General features: G+C 33.4%; 3 protein-coding genes across 5 annotated transcripts; 2 read left to right on the top strand and 1 right to left on the bottom strand.

Moving 5' to 3' along the window:
• Positions 1-437: 437 nt before the first annotated feature.
• On the top strand, positions 438-5,643 carry LOC132599170 (NADH dehydrogenase [ubiquinone] iron-sulfur protein 8, mitochondrial-like). Its single transcript, XM_060312421.1, has 8 exons — positions 438-579; positions 1,621-1,720; positions 2,799-2,852; positions 2,955-3,046; positions 3,183-3,296; positions 4,864-4,931; positions 5,009-5,120; positions 5,209-5,643. Exons 1-8 carry the CDS (start codon positions 526-528, stop codon positions 5,302-5,304), a joined length of 690 nt encoding a protein of 229 aa, XP_060168404.1. The 5' UTR covers positions 438-525; the 3' UTR covers positions 5,305-5,643.
• An 11,052-nt stretch (positions 5,644-16,695) lies between these two features.
• Positions 16,696-20,347, top strand: LOC132599169 (uncharacterized protein At1g01500-like). 3 transcript variants are annotated; one of them, XM_060312417.1, is made up of 3 exons: positions 16,696-16,823; positions 17,647-18,456; positions 19,695-20,347. In XM_060312417.1, exons 2-3 carry the CDS (start codon positions 17,743-17,745, stop codon positions 19,917-19,919), a joined length of 939 nt encoding a protein of 312 aa, XP_060168400.1. In that variant the 5' UTR covers positions 16,696-16,823; positions 17,647-17,742; the 3' UTR covers positions 19,920-20,347. The 3 variants fall into 3 exon arrangements, with proteins under 3 accessions (XP_060168400.1, XP_060168403.1, XP_060168402.1); XM_060312420.1 differs by lacking the exon at positions 16,696-16,823 and adding an exon at positions 16,946-17,067; XM_060312419.1 differs by lacking the exon at positions 16,696-16,823 and adding an exon at positions 17,030-17,114.
• A 560-nt stretch (positions 20,348-20,907) lies between these two features.
• On the bottom strand, positions 20,908-25,056 carry LOC132599167 (BTB/POZ domain-containing protein At3g05675-like). The gene is made up of 2 exons (XM_060312415.1): positions 23,631-25,056; positions 20,908-21,460 (listed from the first exon to the last, which is right to left on the bottom strand). The coding sequence occupies exons 1-2, from the start codon at positions 24,927-24,929 to the stop codon at positions 21,188-21,190; spliced, it is 1,572 nt and encodes a 523-aa protein (XP_060168398.1). The 5' UTR covers positions 24,930-25,056; the 3' UTR covers positions 20,908-21,187.
• Between the last annotated feature and the right edge of the window lie 1,352 nt (positions 25,057-26,408).

The following is a 26,408-nucleotide window of genomic DNA, read 5'->3' as shown; positions in this document are numbered from 1 at the left end:
GTAGTTTTTTTTTTTTAAATTAGGGGCATAAAACAATTTCATGTATTTTAGGAAATTGTTTAACAATTAATAATTCGTTGAATCTGTGAAGATGCAAAAGCAAATGAATCAAAAGTAAATATTTGAATTAATTGAAGATTTAACGTGTTCAACCATTTATCACCGTGACGAAAATTAGAATTTCTCTATATTTCAGGAACGAAAAGTGCAAATTTCCATAAATTAAAATTCACCAATTTTTTTATTTTGCTGTATAAGTAGAGAATTGATTTTCAAACTGTGTAAACCAGATCATGTTAAATTTAAAATCTATATATTATTTGGGATATAATTGATCACTTAATTTTTAATCATAATTCTTGAGTTTAAATTATGAAAATAACTTTTTTTTTTAATAATAAAAACGCATACTATTTAATCTTTAACCAAAGCGACTACATAACACCGACTATAGTAAGTGCAACTGCAAGCGAAACATTTCAGTTGTTGGCAATCGCCTTTCTGGTTTTCTCTCTGGACACTCCAATGGCCGCTATATTAGCTCGCAAATCTCTATCTGCTCTTCGCTCTCGCCAGCTTGTAAGTGGAGACTCTCTATCTATCCCCTTTCGTTTGCTCATTTACACGTCCAGTCATTTCAAAGCTCAATTGAACCGTTTGGTCACTCAATTTCATCTGTATTAGCTTTCCTCCGCCTCAGGTTTTCACTTACGGCTCCTTTGGTACCAGGGATAAGGGATAATTAATCCCGGGATTAAATTTGAGGTAGAGTTTATCCCACGTTTGGTTGGGATGGATAAAATCTCGGTATAACTAATCTCCCAAGATTGTAGTGTGATTTTTATCCCTGTGGAAGGGTGGGACTGTATAACTAATCCTGGGATAATTAATCTTGGATAACTTGTTCCCCAACCAAATGACCCCTTAGGTTATGGAAACGACCTCATGTTTAGAAATTAGTCTATGCTATTGATTATTTGATGCAAAAGAGTGGTGGGGTGGGGGAACAACGCTCTGATAGGAATATGGGGTGCCTTTAGGGCACAGTTTTTGGTTTTATAATTATGCGGCAGGATAAAGTTTTTTTTTTTTTTGCTTCACTGTACCTCCTCTTTTGTCATGCTGTTGCCCGATTCAAATCGCGAGGGGATAAATGTGGAATAATCCTAGTAGCGTGTAAGCTTAAATACTTCTGGGGACTGAGGGGGTTAGACATAAATAGGTAGAAAAAAAAGTAGAAATTGTTGTTATAGAGGTAACAAAGATGATTAATGATAGAAATATTCGGTGCCTTTAGGGCACAGTTTGTTGTTCTAGGATTATGTGGTAGGATAAAAGACTTTTTTACCATTTTAAAAAACATTTCCTTCATTTTCATCTTTTTAAACTTTAAGATACTACATACAGTACATTCTGTCTGTTGAGAAACTTCATCCGGAGGTGCGAGAGTTGGCAGTTACTTGACTACTTTGTAGGTTCTTGGTCAATGTGGTTGCTTTGTATGCATACATAAAAATGATTACATGCACACACTTGTATATGTGTATGTATTTGTGCATTTCCATATTTTATGGCGTAATAGAATGGTTTGACACCTTTTTCTTTCTGTGGGAACTGTAGGTTTTGGCAGGACAAGCATGGCAAGGGACTAATACATCTAATGGAACTTTTCTTGGTACTCGATCATTTGCTACCAAGCATTCGTTTTCAACTGACAAAGGTTTGTGCTGTGCACTCCAGTTCCCCCTCCCCAAACCCACCAACACCTTACTGTGAGTGTCTTAGTATGTATGTGGATGGCATGGCTGTAGAGAAAAGGTTGTAGCTCACGCAGTGTGGTATGTAGTACCTTCCTTTCCTATTGGGTTGTTCACTTAGATGAGCACAATTATCTAGGGAGGAGTAGAAAATATGGGTTGTTTGGAATTTGTTGGGGACCTTGGTCATATCTGGAGTTTTGGGTTAAATAATTAGATTATAGGACCACTAGAACCTTTTGTGATAGTTGAAATGATTATTACTTTCCATGGAAAATCTTGAGAGGAAAGTAAGTCAAGCATTTTGGGATAGAGAGAATATGTTAACTTTACGCATGATAGCAATGTTTTGCGCATATCGATATTATTAAAGTCCGCAATCAAATTTCCATTGCGGCTAAGGAAATATTACAATCAAAGTAGCTCATAACATGGTACATAGTTAGTTATTCTGGCTAGGACCATGCAAATTCTTGCAAGTAGAAACACCTGTCTGTTATGCCATCTAATTTTCTGTTGAAATTGAGAGAAAATCAATCACATGTTACCAGTCTCAAAAAAAAAATTGAGAGAAAATCAATCCTAAATGGAATTAGAAGGTTGGGCTAATGCTTCAGATTACTTTTTCTCTATTGCACATTATCATTCTAGATTGGCAGTGTACCCTGAGTGCGTTGATTTGTTTTTTAATAAACGCTGGGCTATGCGACATCCAGTTCTTGAGGGTGTCAATGGTATGTTAGATGTTTCGTAGGTTACCCATAATATGTGGAAGTATCGACGTAGTTTCACAGAGTCATTCGGTCTGAATGCTACATGAAGAACATAATTAGATGACGGTAAATGATTCGGAGCAATAATTTACTCTGATTGCGAAGTAGTTATTACTGCTAAACTCAAAGTCACTAATAAAAAGTAGTTAGTACTACTCAACTGATAGTCATTGGTTTGTTATTTGTCGCCTGGGCTTTTTTGTGCCTTATTTTGGGGTTTCTCAGTAGAACTTACTTCCATGATCCACTGCTTTTTCTGTCGTCTCAGATGATGAAGAAAGAGAGCAGCTAGCAAAGGAGCTATCAAAAGATTGGAATTCAGGTAAATCTTTTTAAAGATTTCTGACTCTGCGTGTCGCTTAGATTTCCCTGGCGCTGCCTTCGTGCATTACCTGTTTCTGATTATTTTTTTGACTAAATGCAGTCTTTGAGCGAAGCATAAATACACTCTTTTTGACTGAAATGGTTCGAGGTCTGATGCTGACGCTTAAATACTTCTTTGAAAAGAAAGTGACTGTAAGTCTCTCATACTTCTACTAGCTTTTTACCTTAATAGTATTATGTTTGATTGCCGAATGGAGTAGCATTCGGCATGCTAATGTCTCGGCCTTTACCTTTATGAGTAGCAAATCAAATAACCATTATATTGCAGATTAACTATCCATTTGAGAAGGGGCCTTTAAGCCCCCGTTTTCGTGGTGAACACGCCCTTCGACGTTATCCTACAGGAGAGGAAAGATGCATTGCATGTAAACTCTGTGAAGCTGTAAGTGCTTGCTATGATTAAACTGCACTATCTATTTACACACTATTGATTCGGGCCTGTGTCCATCATTGTTCTCTGTTGGTTTCCTTTATGAAATTCTCTGTTGGTTGCCTTCATAAAACTTAAGATCTGGGTTATTATGACGCCAGTATTGGTCTTCTACTGTTCCGGTTAAGGTGTGTGACTACTTGTGTTCTGGGGTATTTACTAACTGCTACTTCCATTCTTTCATTGATGGACGCAGTTGAAGCGTCTTCTAAATAAGAAAAGGAAGAATACTAGTGAAATATGTCTTTTTGATAATAATTGTAAGAACATAGAAATTGCTCAGACTGAACTCCCTCTTTTCTTGATCAAGGGTCCTGATCTTGGGTAATATGGTGATTAGGCTTGAGTTGACAATATATGCGTAATGGGGAAATATGTATAACAACATATTCTTTATGGAAGCACGATAACATTTTGAACTGTGTGAATCGTCTCACACAGTTCAATTATGTCTCTTATATGCTCCTTCAAATTGGGGGTGGGATTTGCTTCTGTCAAGCATATGATCTTTTTTTAAAATGAAGTGTGATAATACGACACTCAACTCTTTGCATGCTCTCGTACTATGTTGAATTGTGTGAAGAATCTAGTCGAAATTATGTCTTTAGCAGTAAAAGCTACTTCTTGAAGAGCAAGAGAAAGTTATCATGTGAATATCATGTGAAATTGTGGTAACCAGTGACTAATATAAGAATGAGCATTTATATAATAATGATGAACATTTAAACTTCCTAGCTGGCCCTTAAAGGGTAGGTATTATTTGGTGTAAGCTGAAAACACCAGTTCCATTTTCATTCTTGTTAGGGATTTGGTCATTTAACTCCAGTTTGAGTTTAAAAAAATGAAAAGGCTGAAATGGAATGTTAAATTAATTAAATGTATTATGAATATGTTAATACAATATTATATCTGAAGTATATGATACTATGGTATATAGTATAGTTAATGATGAAATGTGGATAAAGAGAGATTCTTTAGTGAGTTAGCACCTAGCACAATTGATATATCAAAAGAATTTGACAAGTATTTATTACATCAAATTTAGGCCCACGAATTGTAATTTAGGGTGAAACAATATTAAAAATGATATGAAGTTCACCAACAAACTGAATCGAACACCCATCAAAAAGTTTCCATTTTGGTCTAGTGGTCAGTTGTCTATTTAAAAACCAAAATCAAGTTAACTGAAAGTGATAAAACTTCCGTGCCACCCCCAATTGGCACTGATTTTGAGCAGTTCAATCTGAAAAGAAGCTTTTCCTAGGGAGGGATTATTCCTTTTTTTTTTTTTTTTTTTTACCGTGCCACCCCCAATTGGCACTGTTTTTGAGCAGTTCAATCTGAAAAGAAGCTTTTCCTAGGGAGGGATTATTCCTTTTTTTTAGAAAAAAAGAAAAAAAGTCAGTCACAGGGACTATATACTGCTATAGTGCTATGCTTAATTTAAGACTTCTGTGGATGACATTGCTAGCATTCATGTTGAAGTATACTGATACAAATGAATTGAGCTTTTTAACAGATTTGCCCTGCTCAAGCTATCACAATCGAGGCCGAAGAGCGAGAAGATGGCAGTCGTCGAACGACTAGGTACACTTTTATCAGTTTGCTGATGTCCCATTAGATACTTAAGATACTCATGCTCATGTCTATATAAACTATTACAGGTATGATATCGATATGACAAAGTGCATCTACTGTGGATTCTGCCAAGAAGCCTGCCCTGTTGATGCCATTGTTGAGGGGCCCAACTTTGAGTTTGCAACTGAAACTCATGAGGTCTGTTATAATAGTATATTAGCAAAAAAAATTGAAGTAAATGAACTTCTACTGTTACATGCCTTGACTAATAAATTGTATGCATCAGGAACTCCTTTACGACAAGGAGAAGCTTCTTGAGAATGGAGATCGATGGGAAACTGAGATTGCGGAAAATCTGAGATCTGAAAGCCTCTATCGCTGAGCTCTTTCGTTGAATATAAAAGTTTGTTTATGAGAAATCCACAAAATAAAGGGACTTGCTGAATGTTTTCCCTTGTCTTTCGATTGTTGAGATGACTCTCTTTTGTATACATAGAAAATTGTGAAAGGAATAGAGCCGGATCTTGAAACATCCGTAGACGGATGATGCTGCTGTTTTAGATTCTGGTATGGCAAGATGACTTATTTGTAAAGTAACGTGGGTCGTAGACTTAAGTGGCTATGTCATTGCAATTACTCCTGCCGTACTAATGGATTAGGACTTGCCCAAGTTGGATTTGGATGATCCATTCCAGTGCTAAAAGATTGGAAGTTTTGTTCATTTTCTAGTGCTCTCTGCGCCCTTACAAACGCTATCTTGTGATGATTGTTGCTGCAAAGCAGCACAAATTCTATCTAACTATTTAGAAGAGTGAGTGGGCACTTTTTCGTCGTCCACCCACCACTTTTTCGTCGTCCGTTTGTGGGCCCAAAAAAAAAATTATGAGCCCACATATTTTAAACAACTACTAATATTTATTTTTTTTAAATTATGGGCCCACATATTTAAAAACAACTACTAATATTTAAAAAAAAAATTGTGGCCCACATATTTTAAAGAGAAAATAGCCTAATAATACTACTTAAGACCCTATATTACAAAACATAAGAATATTTTTCTTTATTTACAGAACATAATAACTTAATTACAAAACATACCAGATCTGAAAAAAATTAAAACCCACCCTCCCCTTCCCCTTCTCATTGTTCTCTTCTTCCTCCAGAACAGAGCCGTCCCACCCTCCCTTCCCCTTCTCCCCGATCTCTTTCCTCTAACTACATAGCCGCCCCACCATTCCCTTCCCCAATCTGACCCATTTATCACTTCTCTTCCTCCTTCCATCACACTAATTGAGCATTGCAACACCCACTTGCAGGAGTCAGATCCGGCTTTTGGAAGTGGGTTTAATGGGTGAATTCAGGAAGGATAATGAATTCTATGGCCGCCACCATCCATTAGATTTTCTGGCATGTGTGTTGTTAATAATTGATGCTACGGTTTGGTTATGTCTCTTACCGTCAAAATACTGATTTGGAAAAAATACTTTCTTGCTACTTTCGTACCTTCCCAGCTATGGGGAAGGCATCCATCTTTTTGTAAAATTATGGTAATTTGAGAGTGTGCGTAGATCTGAAGACGGTAACGGTTGATTATGACGAATTCTGTTTCCAAACATCGATTGACTCCACCTTGTTTGTTGCCGTATTATATGAAAGTTGTATAGAATGTTGTTTCAATTGTATTAATTTCATTCGAATTTCAAAGTGAGATTCTAATTTGTATAAAAGTTGTATACCATGTTGTTATAGTTGTATTAAATTTCCAAAAACTTATCCTAAACTTTATACAAATTTTATATAGTTAAATACATACTTCATACTGTTTTTATACAGTTTTCATACACGTAAAATGTGAGAAATCTAAGCCTTGAGCGAGATAAACACATTTCGTACAGTTTTCATACATAAAATTTTGAGCGGATTTTTTAAGCCTTGAGCGAGATATAAATATTTCATACAGTTTTCATACACAAAATGTTGAGCGAAATTTTTAAGCCTTGAGAAACTTTTCGTATATATTGTGTAAGAAATCTATTGTTATGTTTTGTAAACTGTAAAGTATCGTCATATTTTGTAAATATACCCTATTCTTATGTATATATATGTTATTCCCCCTATTTTAAACAACTACTAATATTTAAAAAAAAATTGTGGGCCCCATATTAAACACCAACCAATAATAAAAAATAAAAAATAAAAAGTGGAACTCACCACATCCAAACTCACGGGAAAAACAAAAGTGGATCCCATATTAACAAAATCAAGCAATATTAAAAAAAAAAAAAAAAAAGTGAATCCCATATTAAAAAAAACAAACAATGTTAAAAAAAAATGCTTAGAAAATCAAACAATTAAATCAATAATGATGGATTCATTGCCACATGCGTATCAACCCATTAGAGGGAGCAAATGAAATTATTGTACAGCAACATACTTAAAATACAAAAATGCTTAGAAAATCAAACAATTAAATCAATAATGATGGATTTATTGCCACATAAGTATCAACCCATTAGAGGGAGCAAATGAAATTATTGTACAGCAACATACTTAAAATACTTATATATATATATATATATATATATATATATATATATATATATATATTCGTTTTCCAATTTTTGAAAAAAAAAAATTGTGGGCTCATATAGCCTGATGAATTCATTGCCACATGCGTATAAACCCATTAGAGGGAGCAAATGCAATTATTGTACAGCAACATACTTAAAATACAAAAGTGCTTAGAAAATCAAACAATTAAATCAATAATGATAGATTTATTGTCACATGCATATCAACCCATTAGTGGGAGCAAATGAAATTATTGTACAGCAACATACTTAAAATACTTTAAAAAAAAAAGTGTGGTCCCCATATTAAACACCAACCAATATTAAAAAATAAAAAAACCAATCAATATTTTTTTTTAAAAAAAAAGAAGTAAATAAAGTGGAACCCACCATCTCCAAACTCACGGGAAAAAAAAAAAAGGTGGACTCCATATTAACAAAATCAAGCAATATAAAAAAAAAGTGAATCCCATATTAAAAAAAACAAACAATGTCAAAAAAAAAAAGTGCAGACTTTGTATTCGTAGCAAACACTAATATAATAAAGCTTTAGATATGGAGCACAAACTACAATGTTATATTAATCGTGTTTTGAACATAATATCCCATATTGACAAAATCAAGCAATATAAAAAAAAGAAAAGTGAATCCCATATTAAAAAAACAAACAATGTAAAAAAAAAAAATGCAGACTTTATATTCATAGCAAACACTAATATAATAAAGTTTTAGATACGGAGCACGAACCATAATGTTATATTAATCGTGTTTTGAACATAGTGTTTGTGTGTGTGTGTGTGTATATATATATATATATATATATATATTATATGCATAAAAATAGTGCAAACTAATAATGGCCAAAAGGGTGGGCCCCATACTAAACAACACCAAGCAATATAAAAAAAAATAAATTATATAAAGCATGGGTTTAGACCCATGCTTCGTCGTCCGTTATCCCTTAAAAAAAAGGGGGAGGGGGGGGGATATACTAAATAACACCGAGCAATAAAAAAAAAAAAAATGGAACTCACCATCTCCAAACTCATGGGGAAAAAAAAAAGTGGACCCCAGATTATCAAAATCAAGCAATATAAAAAAAAAAAAAAGTGAACCCCATATTAAAAAAAATATAATGTTAAAAAAAAGTGCAGACTTTATATTCGTAGCAAACACTAATATAATAAAGTTTTAGATACGGAGCACAAACTATAATGTTATAGTAATCGTGTTTTGAACATAGTATATGTATATATATTATATGCATAAAAATAGTACAAACTAATAATGTCCAAAAAAAAAAAGTGCACCCCATAAAGGGTGGACCCCATACTAAACGACATCAAGCAATATAAAAAAAACGGATCCCACCATCTCCAAACTCACGGTAAAAAAAAGTGGATCCCATATTAACAAAATCAAGTAATATAAAAAAAAAAAAGTGAACCCCTTATTAAAAAAAAAAATGTAAAAAAAAAGTGCAGACTTTGTATTCGTAATAAACACTAATATAATAAAGTTTTAGATACGAAGTACAAACTATAATGTTATATTAATAGTGTTTTGAACATAGTATATATATATATATATGCATAAAAATAGTGCAAATTAATAATGTCCAAAAATAAAAAGTGCACCCCCTATTAAAAAATCAAACAATATTCATGTAATTTCCAATGTATCTCATTAAGTCAATAATGATGAATTCATTACCACGTGCGTGTCAATCTATGAAATTGCTTTTCTTCAAAAGGTTAAGTAGTCAAACCATACAATTTTTTTTTATATTAGCCTGAGATCTAATCTAGATATTAAACTGTTGTATTTGTTATTCCGCCGTATCATTTATTTGTTATGTTTACTAAAATAAATATATTGAAAATATTTATATTTTAAAATAAGATAGAATTTAATTACTTTTTTATTTTTATTCTTACTCTAATAAATGTGAAAAGAAATTAATGTCGTAAAAAAAATATATCAAACGCAGATCAAATAATGAATAAGGTAAATTAGTCAATTATAATTCTAATCGACGTTTTCTTAAAAAACCATGCATGCAAAAGACAACATGACAAGTAAAATGAGCTAAACCGAGAATATTTACTAAAAATTAAAAAATAGTATTTCTTCGTTTAAATAAAAAATCAATTTCTACTTTGTTTTGTTTTGTTTTAAACATGTAAAATTAATTTAATAATTTGAATTAGAATTGTCCAAATCAAAATTTGATAAAAAATAATAAGTATTTTACATCTTTAAATTAATCGAATTAAAATTAAAAGTATCAACTGATGCTTAAATATTGCTATTGTTTTATCTCAAAGAGAAGAAAATAGTTTCCTTTTAAACAAGTCTTCTCTTTTAAAAAATATTAATAAATTTGTCGATTTTGTGTTCATAGAAAACATTAATATAATAAAATTTTAGATACGGAGCACAAACTACAATGTTATATTAATCGTGTTTTGAACATAATATATATATATATATATATAATCACTATTCAAAAATAACTACATACACATAAATACACTATAATCTAACGTGTTGGGCCCGTGCGCAGCACGGGCATAGGCCGTCTAGTTATTAATAAGAAATAAGCATGACAAATTTTATCGGATGACTTAAGGGTCTGTTTGGAAAGCCACCTGGTAATTGGAATTGATGTAATTACTACCCTAGTAATTACACAATATTGTAATTATAATGACCTGTTTGTTTGTCATAATGTAATTACAGTGTCATTACAAGCGTGCTGTTTGGTTGCACAAGTGTAATTACACAGTTAGTTTAATTTAAAAATAAAATTTAATTATAAAAAAATTAAAATTAATATTGAAAAATATGTGCCTTTATAAATGATATTAAATTAGTTATTTAATAACACATTGTTTCTTGAAAATATGTTAATTAAGAATCATATATTTGTAACTTATATTGTAAAAAATAGTTGATATATAATTTCAAATTAATAATATTTTTTTTAAATGATTATAAAACTTAAAAGCATACTTTTTTTGTGAGAACATCATGGGATTTGATCTTTGAAAAAAAAAAGAATATTTATAAATATAATGCCACAATATTATTCAAATGTTTAAAAAGAATTCTATCAATTATAAGTGAAAAACAAACAACAAGCAATATGAAATAACAAGTCAATAGTACTAAAGCAAATAAATTAAAGTCGAAAATATAACCTAAATTCAAAGTCCAAAAGATTTTTTTTAACATAATACTCTTATGTCAAATTTTAACATTACATAAGTAAGTTCCAACGTAACATAAGTAAATACTCCTATAATTCAAAAGAAAGGGAAAATATAAGTCTATAACAACATTCACAACGAAATTCTACTTTAATAACGTCATTCATTATGTGCCAAGATTGTTAATGACTCATTCTTTCTAATATTAAGAGATGTAGTTTCAAAAATTAGAATAATAATACGGTTATGCTAAATGAGTAAAATAAAAAAAAATAAAAAATACGAGCAATTACATGGAACCACAAGAAGAAAAGGTTGGGAATAAGAAGAAAGGAAATGAAATATAAATAATATAAAAAAATATTTTAAAAAAATAAAAATAATTAAAAAGTAAAAATAAAAAATAAATTAATTGATAAAATAAAAAAAATAAATTAGAAAAGCAAAGAAATTAAAATAAAATAAAAAAGAAATTAAATAATATAAATTAAAAATAAACTAAAAAAGAAAAAAAATAAAATAAAATAAACTAAAAAGTAACTCTGTAATTACAGGATGTAATTACACCTAATTCTCAGCCCTTCCCCCCCTCCCCCACTTGAGAACTGGAGAGTGTAATTACACCCTGTCAATTACATTCAATTCTCACATAATTGTGTAATTACTTGGGTGGCTTTCCAAACGGGCCCTAAAGCAATCAGTGCTTCAACGCAAAAGAACATTAAATAGATTAGGATCCAAATTACAAAACACTAGGTAGAGTCTATAATAGTCTATAGCCCCATCTATATGAATGTGTCCAATCAGTTGCTCTCCCTAGTTCTACTAGAAATGCTTACAAGTTTAGGCTTTGAATATCAGGACTTGGGAGCATTGGAAATCTTCCTTCATAACATAGCAGACTGGTCATCTCTTCCTTTTTATTCTTTCCAAAAAAATGGTTAAACGGGTTGGCCCCAAAAGATGTGCTTCTACGTGCTGCAGGCCCAAGCCCTACTCATAGAATAATAAATTCAAATGATGAGACAAAATTGTCAGTCTTTCATATGAACATGTAATATATTCTACATATGAAGCACACTTAATAAATAGCGTGGTGGCCGATGTCTGTACCGTCGAACAAAATACATAAGTTGAGACCGAGTAATCCTTTTTAATTTTAGACATTTACGTGAGGTAAAAGATAATGGAGCACGTGGTTCTAGCATGAAGAAGATGATGTGTCGGACATGGTTCACGTGATATTTCATTCCTAAACCCAACTCATTTACCTCTGCAAATGCCCATTCCGATTATCTTGCAAAACTCGTGTACATTTCCCGGAATCTTAACAGGATTATACCATTTATGTAAGTTGTAAATAATGTCAAATAGTTGTGCGTTCTATTCTATAGCATCATTTTATTTGTTTGTCGGAATTGTAGTTGTCACAAATTTATTACGACGCTTTATTTTTTGTGAACTTTCGAGGCATTGGTACAAGGAAATATATAAATTCCAATCTGCTACACCTTGCAAATGTTTTTCTTTTCGGCCTTCACTTCTTCGCTACATCGCCTTTCCTAGAATGCTACATTTATTACATGCTTTGTGTTTTGTTGACGAGTTTTCGTTTCAATCGGAGATGAATATATGATTAGTCTTTAAAGGTTTAGCAATGAATTCATTGTACTTCTATAATTATGAGTTCAATTCTAATGTTTATTGGAAGTTTAGTAAATCTTCACATATATTTTTATTGTTTGTATTAAAAATTGAGTTCGAATGAATCTGGTAACAAAGGATTCCATCCTCCGGTTCTAGCTATTTAAACAGTTCGGTACTTTCGTGTTCGTTTTCTTTCCCGTATTTGGTTTACTTTATTACAGCTAGTGCGTGTGCCTAACAAGAAAGAAGAGAAAGGAACAAGAAAGCTATTCATGCCAAGTGCATGTTCATGGAATTGAAAACAAAATGACTTACGGAAAGTATTATCACATTCTATGCCACTACGATGTGATAGATACTAACAGTCATACTATAGTTTGGAAAAAAGAAGTGCAAGTCTCTCTATCACCAACTAAGGTGGATTGATGTATATTCCGGTGTTTAATTCTCCTTTTAACATTAATCAAAGAGATTTTTATAATATGATCAGGTCATCTTGTTCCGGTGTCTTAATTTTGATATTATAAATCTCACAGGTCAAGGAGATTTATCTATAAAAATTATTTTGTAAATATATAAAATTCTTTATACAGACGATATAAAAATTATTTATACCAACAATATATATATTTAAACTCGTGATAGAGTCATGTTAAGATTGATTGCCGTTGAATAATCCCTTTACCAACAATATATATATTTAAACTCGTGATGGAGTCATGTTAAGATTGATTGCCGTTGAATAATCCCATTACCTCCACATAAGTTACCATTATTTTCACCTTGTAAGGCCATAAGTTGGGACTGAGCTAGTGAGGTATAATTTATTGTCAATTTGTGCAAATTGCATAAACAAATATTAATTTGAAATCATGATTTTATATGGCATGTTTTGCACATACTGAATCCTTTTGGAAGTAGCGGATGACGTGCGTGTTTTGCACATATTGTTAACAAACTGAGGCAGTGCGTGTCTTGCTGCTCTCTTTAGTCTTTTCTGTCTTGCTGCTGCGGATACTGTTGCAGGATAAGATATTTTACGACAGACACGACTTGGCTCCATTCTCATCTTATTCCTAACCGTTCATTTCCAGTTTTGCTTATGTAGAAAATGCATTTCCAAATTTCCACCCACTATTAATTCTAACTTCCCAAAAAATTTGGTGACATTCCTCTGTTATTTACAATTAGAGTTCTCGACCGTTCATTTCCACCCTCTGTATTTGACTAAAGTTTTAAAAATACTTCTAGAGAAACCTACACTTTTTATCTTCTAGAAAATAACTTTTGCTTGTTACTGTACTTAAAAACAATTAGAGCTCGTTTGGATTGGCTTATTTTAAGTGTTTTTAAGCCAAAACAGTTTTTAAAATATTTTGTAGTGTTTGGATAAAGTAAAAAAGTATTTTTAATCACTTGTTTTATAAGCCAAAATAATCAAAATAAGCCAAAAGTTAAAAATTACAATTCCTAACTTATGACTTAGACTTAAAAGTTACATAAAATAAGCCCATCTAATCGGGCTCTTAATTCATTTATAAAAGCTCGATCCAACACCTTATCTCTATAGAAATAAACACTTCCAAAAAATAAATAAAGTAAGTAATGTTTATGTGTATAGTAATTATTTTATATTTTGACTTTTCTTAATAAAAATTCGGGCTCAATCACTCCTATAAATCGAAGGATCAACTAAATTTCTAATGAGATAATGATTATGACATTACGATTGTTGTTTTCCGAGTGAAAGATTGATTAGAATTCTTCAAGTATTGCTAATTGAAGAACTCTCCTTTGTATTACCGTGAAAGAATACTTGTCATTAATCTGATTACGTACAAACTATAAGTGGGGGCAAATCAGTTCTAAAGAAAAAGTTTTACGCGCCTCAAAAGTCAAAATCTTACCAAGTACTATCAATATTTTATTCGTTTCAATTTATGCGGTAGTATTTAATGATATATAAAATTTTAAACTTTTTTTCAAAATTTATTATCTAAACAAATTATAAATATTTATGTGAGTATAAATAAAAATATTAAAATTTTTAAAATTAATTTTAGATAAATAATTTTTTTTCTTTATTTTATTTAAAGAAAAATAAATATGACATCTTTTCTGAACGGACTAAAATCACATGTAAGGGTACATCTTCCAATTCATTCATGTTCTTCATTCAATGGACGGTGCTTCCAAAGAAATATTTTCCAACAAAATTTTAATGATTTGACCTCGACATAAATAAACGGCTGAAGCTTAACCATCTTGTATAGTAAGTACAAAAGAACCATCTTTACCACATATTTAAGCACACACGTCTCTGCTAGTTCGGCTTTTAACTCAATAATAATTTGCGGTGTTTCATTTCACCACACTTGAAGACGAGAAATATTTAAGGGTCTTGTCCTCGTCTTTACTCTCTGTATAATATTTACAGCCAATTCTTGAAATTAATGACGAATGGTGTTTGACCACTGTTGGGAAAAAAGAGGTGAGAGCGTTTTCCTCTTTGTCACTCTGTTACAACGATAACTTACACCCTCCGATCCAATTCATATGATACTTTTAGTTTTTCAAGTGTCAATTTGATTAAATTTTAAATTTAATTTGAATTAAATTAATTTAATATCTTGAGATTAAAATTTATATATATATATATGAACTACATGAAAAGTACTATGCAATTTTTCTCATATCATTTTGATTAAAAATACATTTTAAAATATTGTTTAAAATTCATGCCGTTTGAATATCAACAAACAAAAAGTATCACATAAATTGGGTCAAAAAGTATGCAAATCTATTTTGTCTTTTTTTTTTTTAAAAAAACAATTAACTTAAACTTTTTATCTTGCCTATAATGAGAAGTTTTTATAGCCGTACAAGTTACAAACAGAAGTTTCAAAAGTTTTACGACTACACAAATATTACGACATGTTTAAGATCACAAATTTTAAGAAAAAATTCATTTCTTTCTTAAATATCGCACGTACACACCTGCTCTTTAGAGGGGTAAATAGAGCATAATCCTTAAAAAGCTTCTTGAAACTTAATTTGACCTTCTCCATGTGCCTGAATCGTGATGCATACCACCATTTCGAAACTAAATTTCAGTTTTTTGTTAATCTATTGTATGGAAAATGCACTATGAAATCGACAAAGTTAAAAATAGATAAAATTGTATTATGATACTGCAATACGATGTCTGCAATTATTCTTCCAAATTAAATCATACAAAATATATTTATAATAAAGTTAACAGATAAATAAACATAACATAAGATTTAAAATAAAACAGTTTAAACTTTTGATAATCCAAAGAAGTGTTTGCAGATGTCCCAAAAGTAATAGCATTCAAAATCGAAGAAATAATTTTTCCGTTGTTGGAAAATGCATGTTATCAATGATGCCCCATACCACCAAACCTTTTCTTAGTCAAGCTGAAATAATTATTAGTGAATTGTCTTAGTATTACCTGATAAGATTCTCAAGTTGTATCATTAGTGCATGAATTTTCTTAATATTATATTACTTACGTGATATTTCATGTCAGCTCCTACAATGGGAGTACTTGACAGCGTATGCTAATCGCTATATAAAGGGACTTAAAGATGGTATTATTTACGAAATCATACAAAGGATTTGAAGTAATAAGATGGACAACAAAGGGCAAAGCTAACCTCCAAAGGTAGAAGTCCACGTGGGGGCCACTGCAAAATAGAAATTTGTAAGAAGTAAAACTGCATTAGGGACCCATGTGGAATTAGAAAGGATTCAATTGGTTTTTCAGTCTGTTGGTACAAGGATACAACTTTTGAAGGCTCAATATACAACAATCCTCAGCAGCAATTTTATTTAATTCATGAATTACCCTCATGAGTCGGCAATGACCAATATACCCTCATAGCTGACAGTCAGCCATGTTGACCCTGACCTGCCAGCTTATTCCCTCTTATGTAATAGTAGTAGGAGCCCGTTTGACTTATAAGTTGGTCAAATCAATTTATAAATCATTTTAATTTATTTAGATATTTTAAAAATAGAAAATAATTTAAATTAAATTAAAAAATATTTAAAATAAACTAAAATCAAGAAGTTATTTAATCTCAACTTATTTTTTAGCTTAAAAGTTATTTTGATTTGACCAACAACTTTATCCTTTTATCCCTTATATTTTCTATTAATTTCATTATTACCCTTAATTTAAAAAACTCTTTAAGCACTTTTATTCAAACACATAATTACTTATTTATAAAATAATTTTTAAAACTTAAAAGTATTTTAAGCACTTATGTTTAGAAGTTATTTTTTTTCAGCTAATCCAAACGGGCTCTAGAAGTAGAAGTAGATAGATATCGTATTTACAGCTGAAACTTAAAATTGATTAGCCATTCTTGAAGTTGATGAAGGTGTCTTTAATTTGATATTTTTCGTGTCACTAATAGTGAAGCTTGTACAGTACAGGCAAAGAGGTGAGTTGTATGTTCTGTAAGGAAAACTGTTTGTTGGGTTTTGTTGATGAATGATGATGCTGTCTTTCACACATATTTTGTGTTTTATTATGTAATTTTGTTTGTACACGTGACGTCTACATGACTCTGTCGTTTAGTGCTGCTGTGTCTTTTGTTGGAATTTGGTTTGCCTTTAAGTGCTGTATATATGACCCTCTTTGTATATAAAAAAAGAAGAAGATTAAATTGGTTTAGGAATTTGAAGGTGCACACACTCTCTCTCTCTCTCTCTCTCTGCTCTCTTGATCTCTGGTAATACACTCATCTTCTTTATTATTCACAATTATCATTTCTTGCTAATAGCTCTCTTTCAAAAGGTTATAAATGATTGAAGATTTGAAATTTCTGCTTAATGTGATGGAGTTTAGCTTTCTTGTCCCTCCAAATTATCCTTTGTTATCAGTTTGGCTCACTGTCAAGGTGGTTTAAGCCTTCTTAATTCTTTCACTGTTCCATTGCCTTTTTAACTTTTTACCAGTGATAAAATTTTGCTCTATAAAGGTCCCTACTTTATGCTCCCAAGCTTTTTCTCTTTGAAGTAATTCACTTTTTATAGCCCTCTTTTATTGTGTGTATGGAAAAGAAAGATTTTACTATTTAGATTCTTTTATGCATCTCTTATAGTTATGAGCTGCTCTGATTGGAAATTCATTGATTTCATCTCTCTTTCTCAGGAGTTCAATTAGTTGTTAGTACTTGTTTCTTATTTTTTCCTTTTTCTTAGTGTTACTTCAAATGTGTGGGACTCATAAAAATTCTGTCTTGTTGCTTTTTCTATTTCCAGGTTCTCTTCACTCTTATGAGTCCTAATAGTGGGGTTCCTAACAAACTAAATCTTTATGGATTTTGGTGAGCAATAAGCCTTACTTTTTGTGAAGGAATGGAGAATTCACACGAGAACGGGAATGGAGTAGTGGCTGAAAATGGCCACATCCTCATGAAGCACTCTCCTTATCAGCCAGGATTTAAGCTATCTTTACAATGGTTAGATCTGAGAGTGTTTTATGTTAGAATTAGCAAATGTGAGCTTCATGATTTAACCGCGGAGTACCTTACAATGAATCATGTTCCACTGAATCGTGATACCTTATTGGAAGTAAATGGTGCGCGGACTGGAATTTATTCTGATGGTGTGTCCACGGTACTTAGAAGAGATAGGTATGATAAGAAATCCGAGGAAGTTACTTTTGTTAGTACGGATAATATAAGTATGACAGGAAGTGTGAAATTCGAGGTTTTCGATAGGGATGTTGTTGTGTTGTATGGCTCATTAGAACTATGTGATAGCAATGGGTTTATTAATGAATCGGAAAATCATGGACAATCTTGGAGCATCAATTGTGAGACAGATGTGCTTGCTGGTTCTAGCTCTAGTAGCTTTCTCAAAGGAAACCAACACCTCGGGACGGATTTGGTTTCTCCTGTAATTGAAGTTTATGTGGCTGGTTGTTTCTCAGGGAAACCAATTATACTGACAAGGACCCTGGAACTCGGCCACCGGAAGAGGCAACTAAGGCAGGGAATGCTGGAATCTATACCGGAATATGAGGCAACCGAAAGCCAGTACCATGTTTCCTCTTCACATGCAATGCAGGTATACTGGGATAATTACATTTTTGGACCTCTCAAAAAGATAATAGCCGGAAAATATATATGTTTTGTATATTAAGTATAAATATACGTATAATATACATACTATATATAAGATCAGTGTATATGTTCTGTATATTTTGGCTAGCATCCGTAATTAATTTTGTCCCACATGCCAAAAATGAAAAAAGCCCTATACTGTTTACAGGTGATTTGATGTTTACACCTATACATTGGTTGGAGTTCTAGCTTTGCTTGAGATAATTTACCACTCAATGTTTAACCACTAGTCAATTAGCAATTTTAACCCTTCATGCCAAATAAGTTTTGTTTGTCTTTTGGTTGAACTTGCTTTTCCATATTTTATGTAGTAGCTTTTAGCTCCTCTATAATTGTATTTTCTTATCTTGTGCTGTCAGTACCCAGGACCAGCCAATAATCCTCGAGTACCATGAGCAAACTTATCCTGAACTCTTGGGAAACAAAGGATAGATTCTGCTCCAGAATTATATATAATATAATTTATATATACACACACTCCTACGGACATACATGAATACCTATATGCACACACATATACACATATATGTATCTTGCCTTTTCGTTTTGTGTGTTGATGTTTCTACTTACCAGGATACCACATGGGTGAAAGGAAATAAAAAACTATCGCTGCTCTCTTGCAGGTGCTAGCAGTTAAAATGGTATATGTTGGTGATTGAGATATTGCTTCTCTTATTACCGAATTAACCAGGAAATTGGCACCTACCATAACCAAATTTTTTCAGTTACCAGAACTCCTCACATGATCACGGGCTAAATTACTGATTGCAATTTATGAAAATAGAGAGAGTGGAATTTAAAGCAGTAAACACTAGATGACAACTGACTAAGGGGACCTTTAACTGGATGAAGGCAGAGCAGCAATCTGAATATATACTACGTATAAAGATTCCAATGCACTTCTTTTTTGTATAATTTAGGGATCAAATAAAGTCGGCTGTTAAACTTAAAAAAAAATAAAAAAAAATGTAATAATAGATAGAACTTGTTAGAATTTGCAATGCCTGAACAAACATTACTGAACTTTCACTATATGTGGAAGCCAGTTCTCCGTTTATCTGAATGGGATATGTAATCGTGTCTTTGCTATGACTTTTTGATCTGTTATGCACCATCACCTGTTTTTTCTTTATCAGCTATTATGATTATGTTTTCACAAGTGGGCAAATAATGCATGTGCAGGTTACAGAGCATGCAAAACCCAAGCAGGAGCGTGATGAATACAACAACCTTTACTCTAGGACGGAATATATAGAAGGTGAAGATGGGGAACTATCCTGGTTCAATGCTGGTGTAAGAGTTGGTGTTGGAATTGGCCTCAGTATGTGTGTTGGAATCGGTATAGGAGTCGGGCTTCTTGTTCGCACCTACCAAGGAACCACAAACTTCAGAAGGCGTCTATTATGAATCTTCAGACTGTTTGACTGCTATGACTCTAATGTCATCTATCCCAAGTAACCTGCTAACTCGATGATTTTGACTAACAACTTTCGCTCAAACTTAAGCTCTGATAGGATCCTCTTGAAAGCAGAAATGCCATGCCCTTTTTCCGTTTCTTCCTGAGCTGATCTTTTATAAATAACTCGCAGCAGTAACATCTGGACATCGAATAAAACTTGAATCTTGTGCACTTGAGCTACATTATAGGCATACACCTTGTTGCAAACTATGGATACTCGTTAAAACCGTCTTCTCTGAATCATATTTCTCATAGGTTTTCTTTCTTTTTTGTGTCAGTGATTCTTAGGTCTGCTGATGGCATTGTAACATGGTCAAATGTAATGGTGAACGTTTCGTCTGTTCAAAGGTTTTAAGCTAGTTCATGTTCATGCGAATTGGATAGCAGATTACTGTTTACAGATTGGAAATAGTTTTAACTTTGTGTTTCTGGTTTCTCATCCTGCCATAGACCTTATTTTTGCTTTCGAAGCCTGTCTTATGCACTTTTTATGGGTGTCTAAATTTGCAAGCTTTATTATATACTTAAGCCTATAGATTCAAATTATTCATATTGAATTTCAATTGGTACATTTACTTCTCCACTAGAGACCCTGAGATTACACTAGGTCTGTTGTTACTTCTCCACTTTTATTACACCAGGTTTATTGTTGCTTGTTTTTACTTCTCCACTTGAGCTAAAAAGGTAAAACCGTTCAAGCTTAACCAAAGTTTAACCGATCAACTATAATCATAAATATGACTAGAACCTTTTGAAATCGTCAAAATTTCTGCAACCTTCAATTGCATGAATAAGTTTTGAAAGCTCCTAACAATGACTACAATATTAGCTACACGGTTATACTATCCCTGTGAGTTACGAAGTTTCCGGTTGCGCTTACCATTGATTAGCACCTTTAGCAAGGGGGCTGTTGTGGGCAATTTATATCTCCCCGTGTGAGAAAAGAGAAGAAATGCTATTAATAGATATAGAAAGGGGCAGGTTTCATACGCCATAAGTCTATATACATGCGATCCATTCTCTTAAAAAACCGATTCTTACAATCAAGGATACTGCGCAGCACAAAGTAACCAACCTAAGAGTCATGCAATCCACATTACTACCGGTAAAAAGGTGAGGGAACACTTTTTATGTACAAATAGCAGTGTCTCTTGGAATGGAGATACTAGTATGCACATTAGACACCAAGAAGTCTCCATGGTTATCCACCGAACCATCACATATCTGGTAAGGGGAATTTATTTGCTCGTCGGAACCAGGTGGTAAACGCACTGATTAAGTGAGGACAGTCTTCAACGTTCCTAGTTGAAAAGCTGAGACACTTTTGCAATAACTCCTGTGCATCAGACAAGGGAAGTGTGGATATAATCCTCAAAAACGTGTCTTCCAGCTCCACATATACTATCTTGTGACTTGGCATCATGGGTGTTACATTGTCTTTGCACAAAATCAACACTGGAAGCCAGTCTTTCACGATCTTCATTCTAACCTGTTTAGGCATTAGAAAAATGAAGTAAAGCAGAAGCCATCATGGAAAAATTGCATCACCGTCTACGTCTATGATTTATTTTTTAGGCACAACATTCACTTGACCAGGTGATACAGAACAGACATAGCAGCAAAAATCAAAATGAAAGCTATTATTGCAGAATGCCCATGTTCTGGTTTTGAGTAAGTTTACCTTTAATAAAAATCAGTAATTTTAACAGTGTCAAATAAAACAAGGTACAAAATAAGGAGAAAATCTTGTCCATATCCAAACCATTTCTTTGAAACAATCCACATCATTTAAATGTTCAGCTGAAAAGGGCATAACTATATCCTCCTCTGATCTTCCCTTAGTACTTTTTAATTTGGGCTGAATGTTAACTAGAAACATAAATCATGTGCTACATCCATATATTAAAAAATTCAAGTTGTTCTGCAGGTGTAGCGTTATTAAAAATTCATGTGTATCGAGATTGACATTAGTACAGCAAGCATCCAACACCGGCACCTCCAACGTTCAAGAAGTAAAGCCAAGGAGCAGGTTGGCAAGAAGTAGCCAAGGAAATAAGAGTTAAGCATTACATAGGCTAATAATAGGTATCAGCCTTGGCTTCAGGGGCGGATTTACATATAAAAAAATGCGGCATGTGAACACATGATCTCCCCGTAAAACTAGATATTTTATGTACATATTTTATAAAATGGATATAATATTAACTTCTGGCACCCATGCTCGAAAAAGGCCGACTGGTGCACTTGGTTGAATGCTTAGTTATTTAGCTAGAGGATTAGGGATCAATTCCCACTTGCTACTTCTTTTTCCTTCTTTTTTAAGTGGTGCACATATGTTCTAGAAATTCTAGATTCACCTCTACTTGGCTTTAAGGTATGCCTTCAAGAACAACACTTGTTTCACTATGAGTCAATTTTTTTTTAACTTGTTTTTGCACTTGAAATTAGTGATCAGCCGAGGGTCTACCGGAAATAGCCTCTCTACCCCACAACAAAGGTAGAGGTAAGGTCTGCGTACATCTTGTCCTCCCCAGACCCCCCACTTGTGGGATTACACTAGGCATGTTATTGTTGTTGTATTAGTGATCAATAACGGGTAACTTTGTCTTTTAAGATTAGTAACTGATAAAGGGGTAACATTTTCTTTATAAGCTCATCTGCTTCATCTATTTAATAAGTAAAAGGCGGGACAAATTGAATATTCTAGTTTGCAGCAGATGACCTGGGAAATGCTCTTTACCTCTCCTGCCCCGTCTTATCCTCTCGCACCCACAATCCTTATTGAGGACTTAGTTATGAAGATTATACTACTTAGTTACTCCTATAAGAATTCAACATTGAGAAGAGGGAACACAACAGCTATCACAAAAATAATAGGAAAAGAAAAGAACCACTATGGTTTAGCAGCAATCCTTATACAATTAGTATTTGCTAACATGGATTCAGCCTATGAATAAACATTAAACCTGTAAAGCATTCATGATAACAGCTATATGATACCATAACTTGCAGTTGCTTTGACGAAGCATCACACCAAGTCCATGAATATCTAAAACTTACTGAAGTAGTTCACAATTGTCATATAACAACACGAGATGTCGCAGAACATCTAAAAGCCAATCACCATTTGGATAAAGACCCGAGAGACATGAAGTTGAATATAGCAAATGGATGGGAGAACTTCCAATTGATGTCCCACTATTACTTGCATTTAAAATTACAAGCCAAAATAGCTGAAAGCTAATGAAACAGTAGCACGAAATTCACTGCTATCCAATCTTAGAAGTATCCTTTGCTAATGCTACAATATGTTCAAGTGCAAGATGCTCCTAAGTCCTAAAGGTGTCCATGTGTTGCAATTAGTGAACAAGAATGTTGCCATAAGCATAACTTCTAAAGCCCTCATAGCACACAATTAACAGGTGCATTCCATAGGCTCTATTTTGCTGTCGTTATTTTCCTTTCTATCCCGCTTCAATTACACTTCCTTCGAGCTGAGGGTCTTTCAGAAACAAACTCTCTACCTACACTCTACCCTCCCCAAACCCACCTGTCGGAGGGTATGTTGTTGTTGTTGTTGTTATTCCCTAGGCTCTATGTTCAGCAATTACATATACTAGAAATAATCAACTGTAAAATTGAGAAAATGAAAAACGGACCTGTCTAGTAGCCAAGATAGTTCCCGTGGTGATTGCATTAGAAAGCTTGCAAGTGCATCGAAGCACAACTGCAGGGAGTCCCGGAACGATATTCCTCCACGCATCATCCCTTAGAGCCCTCAGCAAATCAGCAGTAAACGACGCCTGATTACTCCACTCTTGCACAGCAGTATCCGCAACTCTCAGTTCAATCATCCTCTCAACCAACCACAACAAATGCCTCCCGTTCGTCATCGCAGTATGCAAATTCAACCTCTGAATCGCCTCAGTCTCATTATGATCACCTCTAAAATCAGGACTCGAATAATCCTCCAACGATTCCTTCACAATCTTCAAGCTACTATAAAAAGCGCGATCCAACACTCTCTTCGCTGTCTGTTTAGACGAAAAATCCCTCATAAGCTTAGCTACAAATGCCTTAGCAAATGCCATGTTCGGATGGTTATGAAGTGCTGATAATATCAATCCATGAAGCATTTCTTCAGACGCATCGTTTCTATCAATCGAAACCCTAGCTAGAAGCTCTTCAGATTCCTCTTTACCTAACAACGGAACGATACTGAGTATTTTTCTTTCTTCATCTTCAGTCCATGGGACAGCCTCAATAAACCTCACACAAGCCTTAATACAATCCTCAAATATTAATTCCAAAGCCACAGGAAGTAAACACAAAGCTATCGAAACACTGTTTATAGTAATCGAGAAATCATTTGTATATAAGAGCTGAAGAACAGTTAAATGATGATCAATTGATCCAGTGTGTGAAGGAACACCGAGATTAAGCTTTCGGAACATTCTAGAAGAGTTTCCTGAATCAACGACGTCGTTTGATTCCTTTTGCCAACGATCAGATAAGAGAGCATCGAAATACTTACAACGACGAAGAACATTTGAGTGAAGATAGATCTGGACATCAGATTGAGATGAATCAACGGCTGAGATTGATTCGGAATCATCCGTATCGAATAACGGTAATTGATCGATGAATAGACGGAGCATGACGTCAGCCGTGGATGAATCGTTAAATCCACCGGTAGCAGTTATAACGGTGTGAGAAGATGTACGGCGAATGCTTGACGGCTTTTGAGTCCGTTCCGTAAGGGTATTATCGGGACGAGAAGAGTCGATTATTCCGATAGTTGAAGAAAGTCTACTATTGCTACCAACACGTTGTCGTTTTTTGCCGGAGGTAACTCCGCCGGCACTACCAGCGCCACCGCCGACCGTCATGTGATTCAATTTTGGATAAGGATGATTGGGATTTTTTTCTGATGGAAGTGTTGAGAACAGTATGCGCATGTGCAGTGAATTATTAAAAGGGGATATTTTAATTTAAAATCTTATCTTTGGCTAATTAAACTTGAATATATGGTTTGAGATGGCCGGATTTGATTTAGGAATATTTACTTGGCATAGCTAACTAACATATACTTATCATTAGTAAATATTTTCTCCATTCTAATTTATGTCAATTCATTTGACTGGGCACGATATTTAAGAAAGAGTGAAGACTTATAAAATTTGTGGTTCAAAATAAGCTTTGAATATTTGTGTGACTGTAAATTATTTCATAAAGTGAATTTATTTTCAAATTAGCAAAGAGGTCATCCATTTTGCACGAATTAAAAAGAAAATAGGTTCACATAAATTGAAACAAAGGGTCTTCTCCCTCACCTCTCTCTTGTCAGATCTAAAACTTTTTGGCACAGATGAATCGAGATCTGGCTCCGGTAGCTCGCTGGAGAGGATAGATCTAAAGCTTTTTAGCACCGAAGAATCCAGATCTAGCTTCGATATCTCATCGGAGAGGATATATCTGAAGCTATCTGGTACATATAAGTCGAGATTTAGTAGCAATGGCACAAATCAACATTCTTAATGCATTTTCGTTGGCCATGATTGTTGTTGTTTTCTTCGCAACAACCTCGGGTCAGGAATTGGCTCCGGCACCAATACCTGACTCCGGAGCTGCGTTCTCTCTGGCTCAATCTGGTGCTTTGATGGCTACTTCTCTACTTGTCTCTATTGTTTCTCTCTTGAGGCAATAAGTATTAATGTATTTGTTTATTTTGTTCCTCGATTTTGCGAGATCTATTATTATAAAGAGAGTTTGATTCGTTAGGGATTTAGGAACTTTGGTTGTTATTATTACCGGCAATAAATTTCGAATTTAAGTGTATTTTTATTTTTTTTCGTATAAATGACTTCTTCTCCTTCTTGTATCTCACATCTAAGTGTATTTGCGTGTATCGTCATTTTTTAGTGTAATATAAGTTATATATGTATTTGAGTTGATCGTATTTTTGGGCAAAACTGGATGTATTTTGACTGTATGTGTTGATTGTAGATCTATATACATATGTTTGTATACAATTTTTTCGGAGTAAACACAGTGTATCTGAAAATTTCTTCAAATACATTCAACCTTTGCGATGTTCGGCAGTGAGCTTTCTGATTGAAGCTCGAATACATTCAAATACAGTCAAAACAAAATGATTCATCAATATATAAATACACTGGAATACACAGCTCTGTCGTGTATTTAAATAAACTTGAATACAATCATTTTTAATACATATGTACTCAAAGAAATTAAAGTTGAATATATTCAAATACACGCGACATCAAATAAGGTTGGATACAACTGAACAGTGTGTTCAAATACACTTAAATACACGTGAATTGCCTAAATGTAGCTACGAATTGTAAATTTTAAAAAGGTAATCGAGTTGATGATCTGACGTGTTCGGGGTCCATCTTCTGATAAAGCCACTTTGT

The sequence above is a fragment of the Lycium barbarum genome, chromosome 6 (assembly GCF_019175385.1).
Source record: "Lycium barbarum isolate Lr01 chromosome 6, ASM1917538v2, whole genome shotgun sequence".
In the NCBI taxonomy this organism is placed as follows: Eukaryota; Viridiplantae; Streptophyta; class Magnoliopsida; order Solanales; family Solanaceae; genus Lycium; species Lycium barbarum.
This window is presented reverse-complemented; position numbering and strand designations above follow the sequence as displayed.

Bases quoted from the DNA above. Each gene is read 5' to 3' on its own strand.
- LOC132599170 (XM_060312421.1), top strand. From the start codon at position 526: ATGGCCGCTATATTAGCTCGCAAATCTCTATCTGCTCTTCGCTCTCGC. The intron at 580-1,620 runs GTAAGTGGAGAC...TGGGAACTGTAG, and splicing joins CTCTTCGCTCTCGCCAGCTT to GTTTTGGCAGGACAAGCATG. The intron at 2,853-2,954 runs GTAAATCTTTTT...GACTAAATGCAG, and splicing joins ATCAAAAGATTGGAATTCAG to TCTTTGAGCGAAGCATAAAT.
- LOC132599167 (XM_060312415.1), bottom strand. From the start codon at position 24,929: ATGCGCATACTGTTCTCAACACTTCCATCAGAAAAAAATCCCAATCAT. The intron at 21,461-23,630 runs GTCCGTTTTTCA...ATGCCTAAACAG, and splicing joins CTATCTTGGCTACTAGACAG to GTTAGAATGAAGATCGTGAA.
- LOC132599169 (XM_060312417.1), top strand. From the start codon at position 17,743: ATGGAGAATTCACACGAGAACGGGAATGGAGTAGTGGCTGAAAATGGC. The intron at 18,457-19,694 runs GTATACTGGGAT...ATGCATGTGCAG, and splicing joins CCTCTTCACATGCAATGCAG to GTTACAGAGCATGCAAAACC.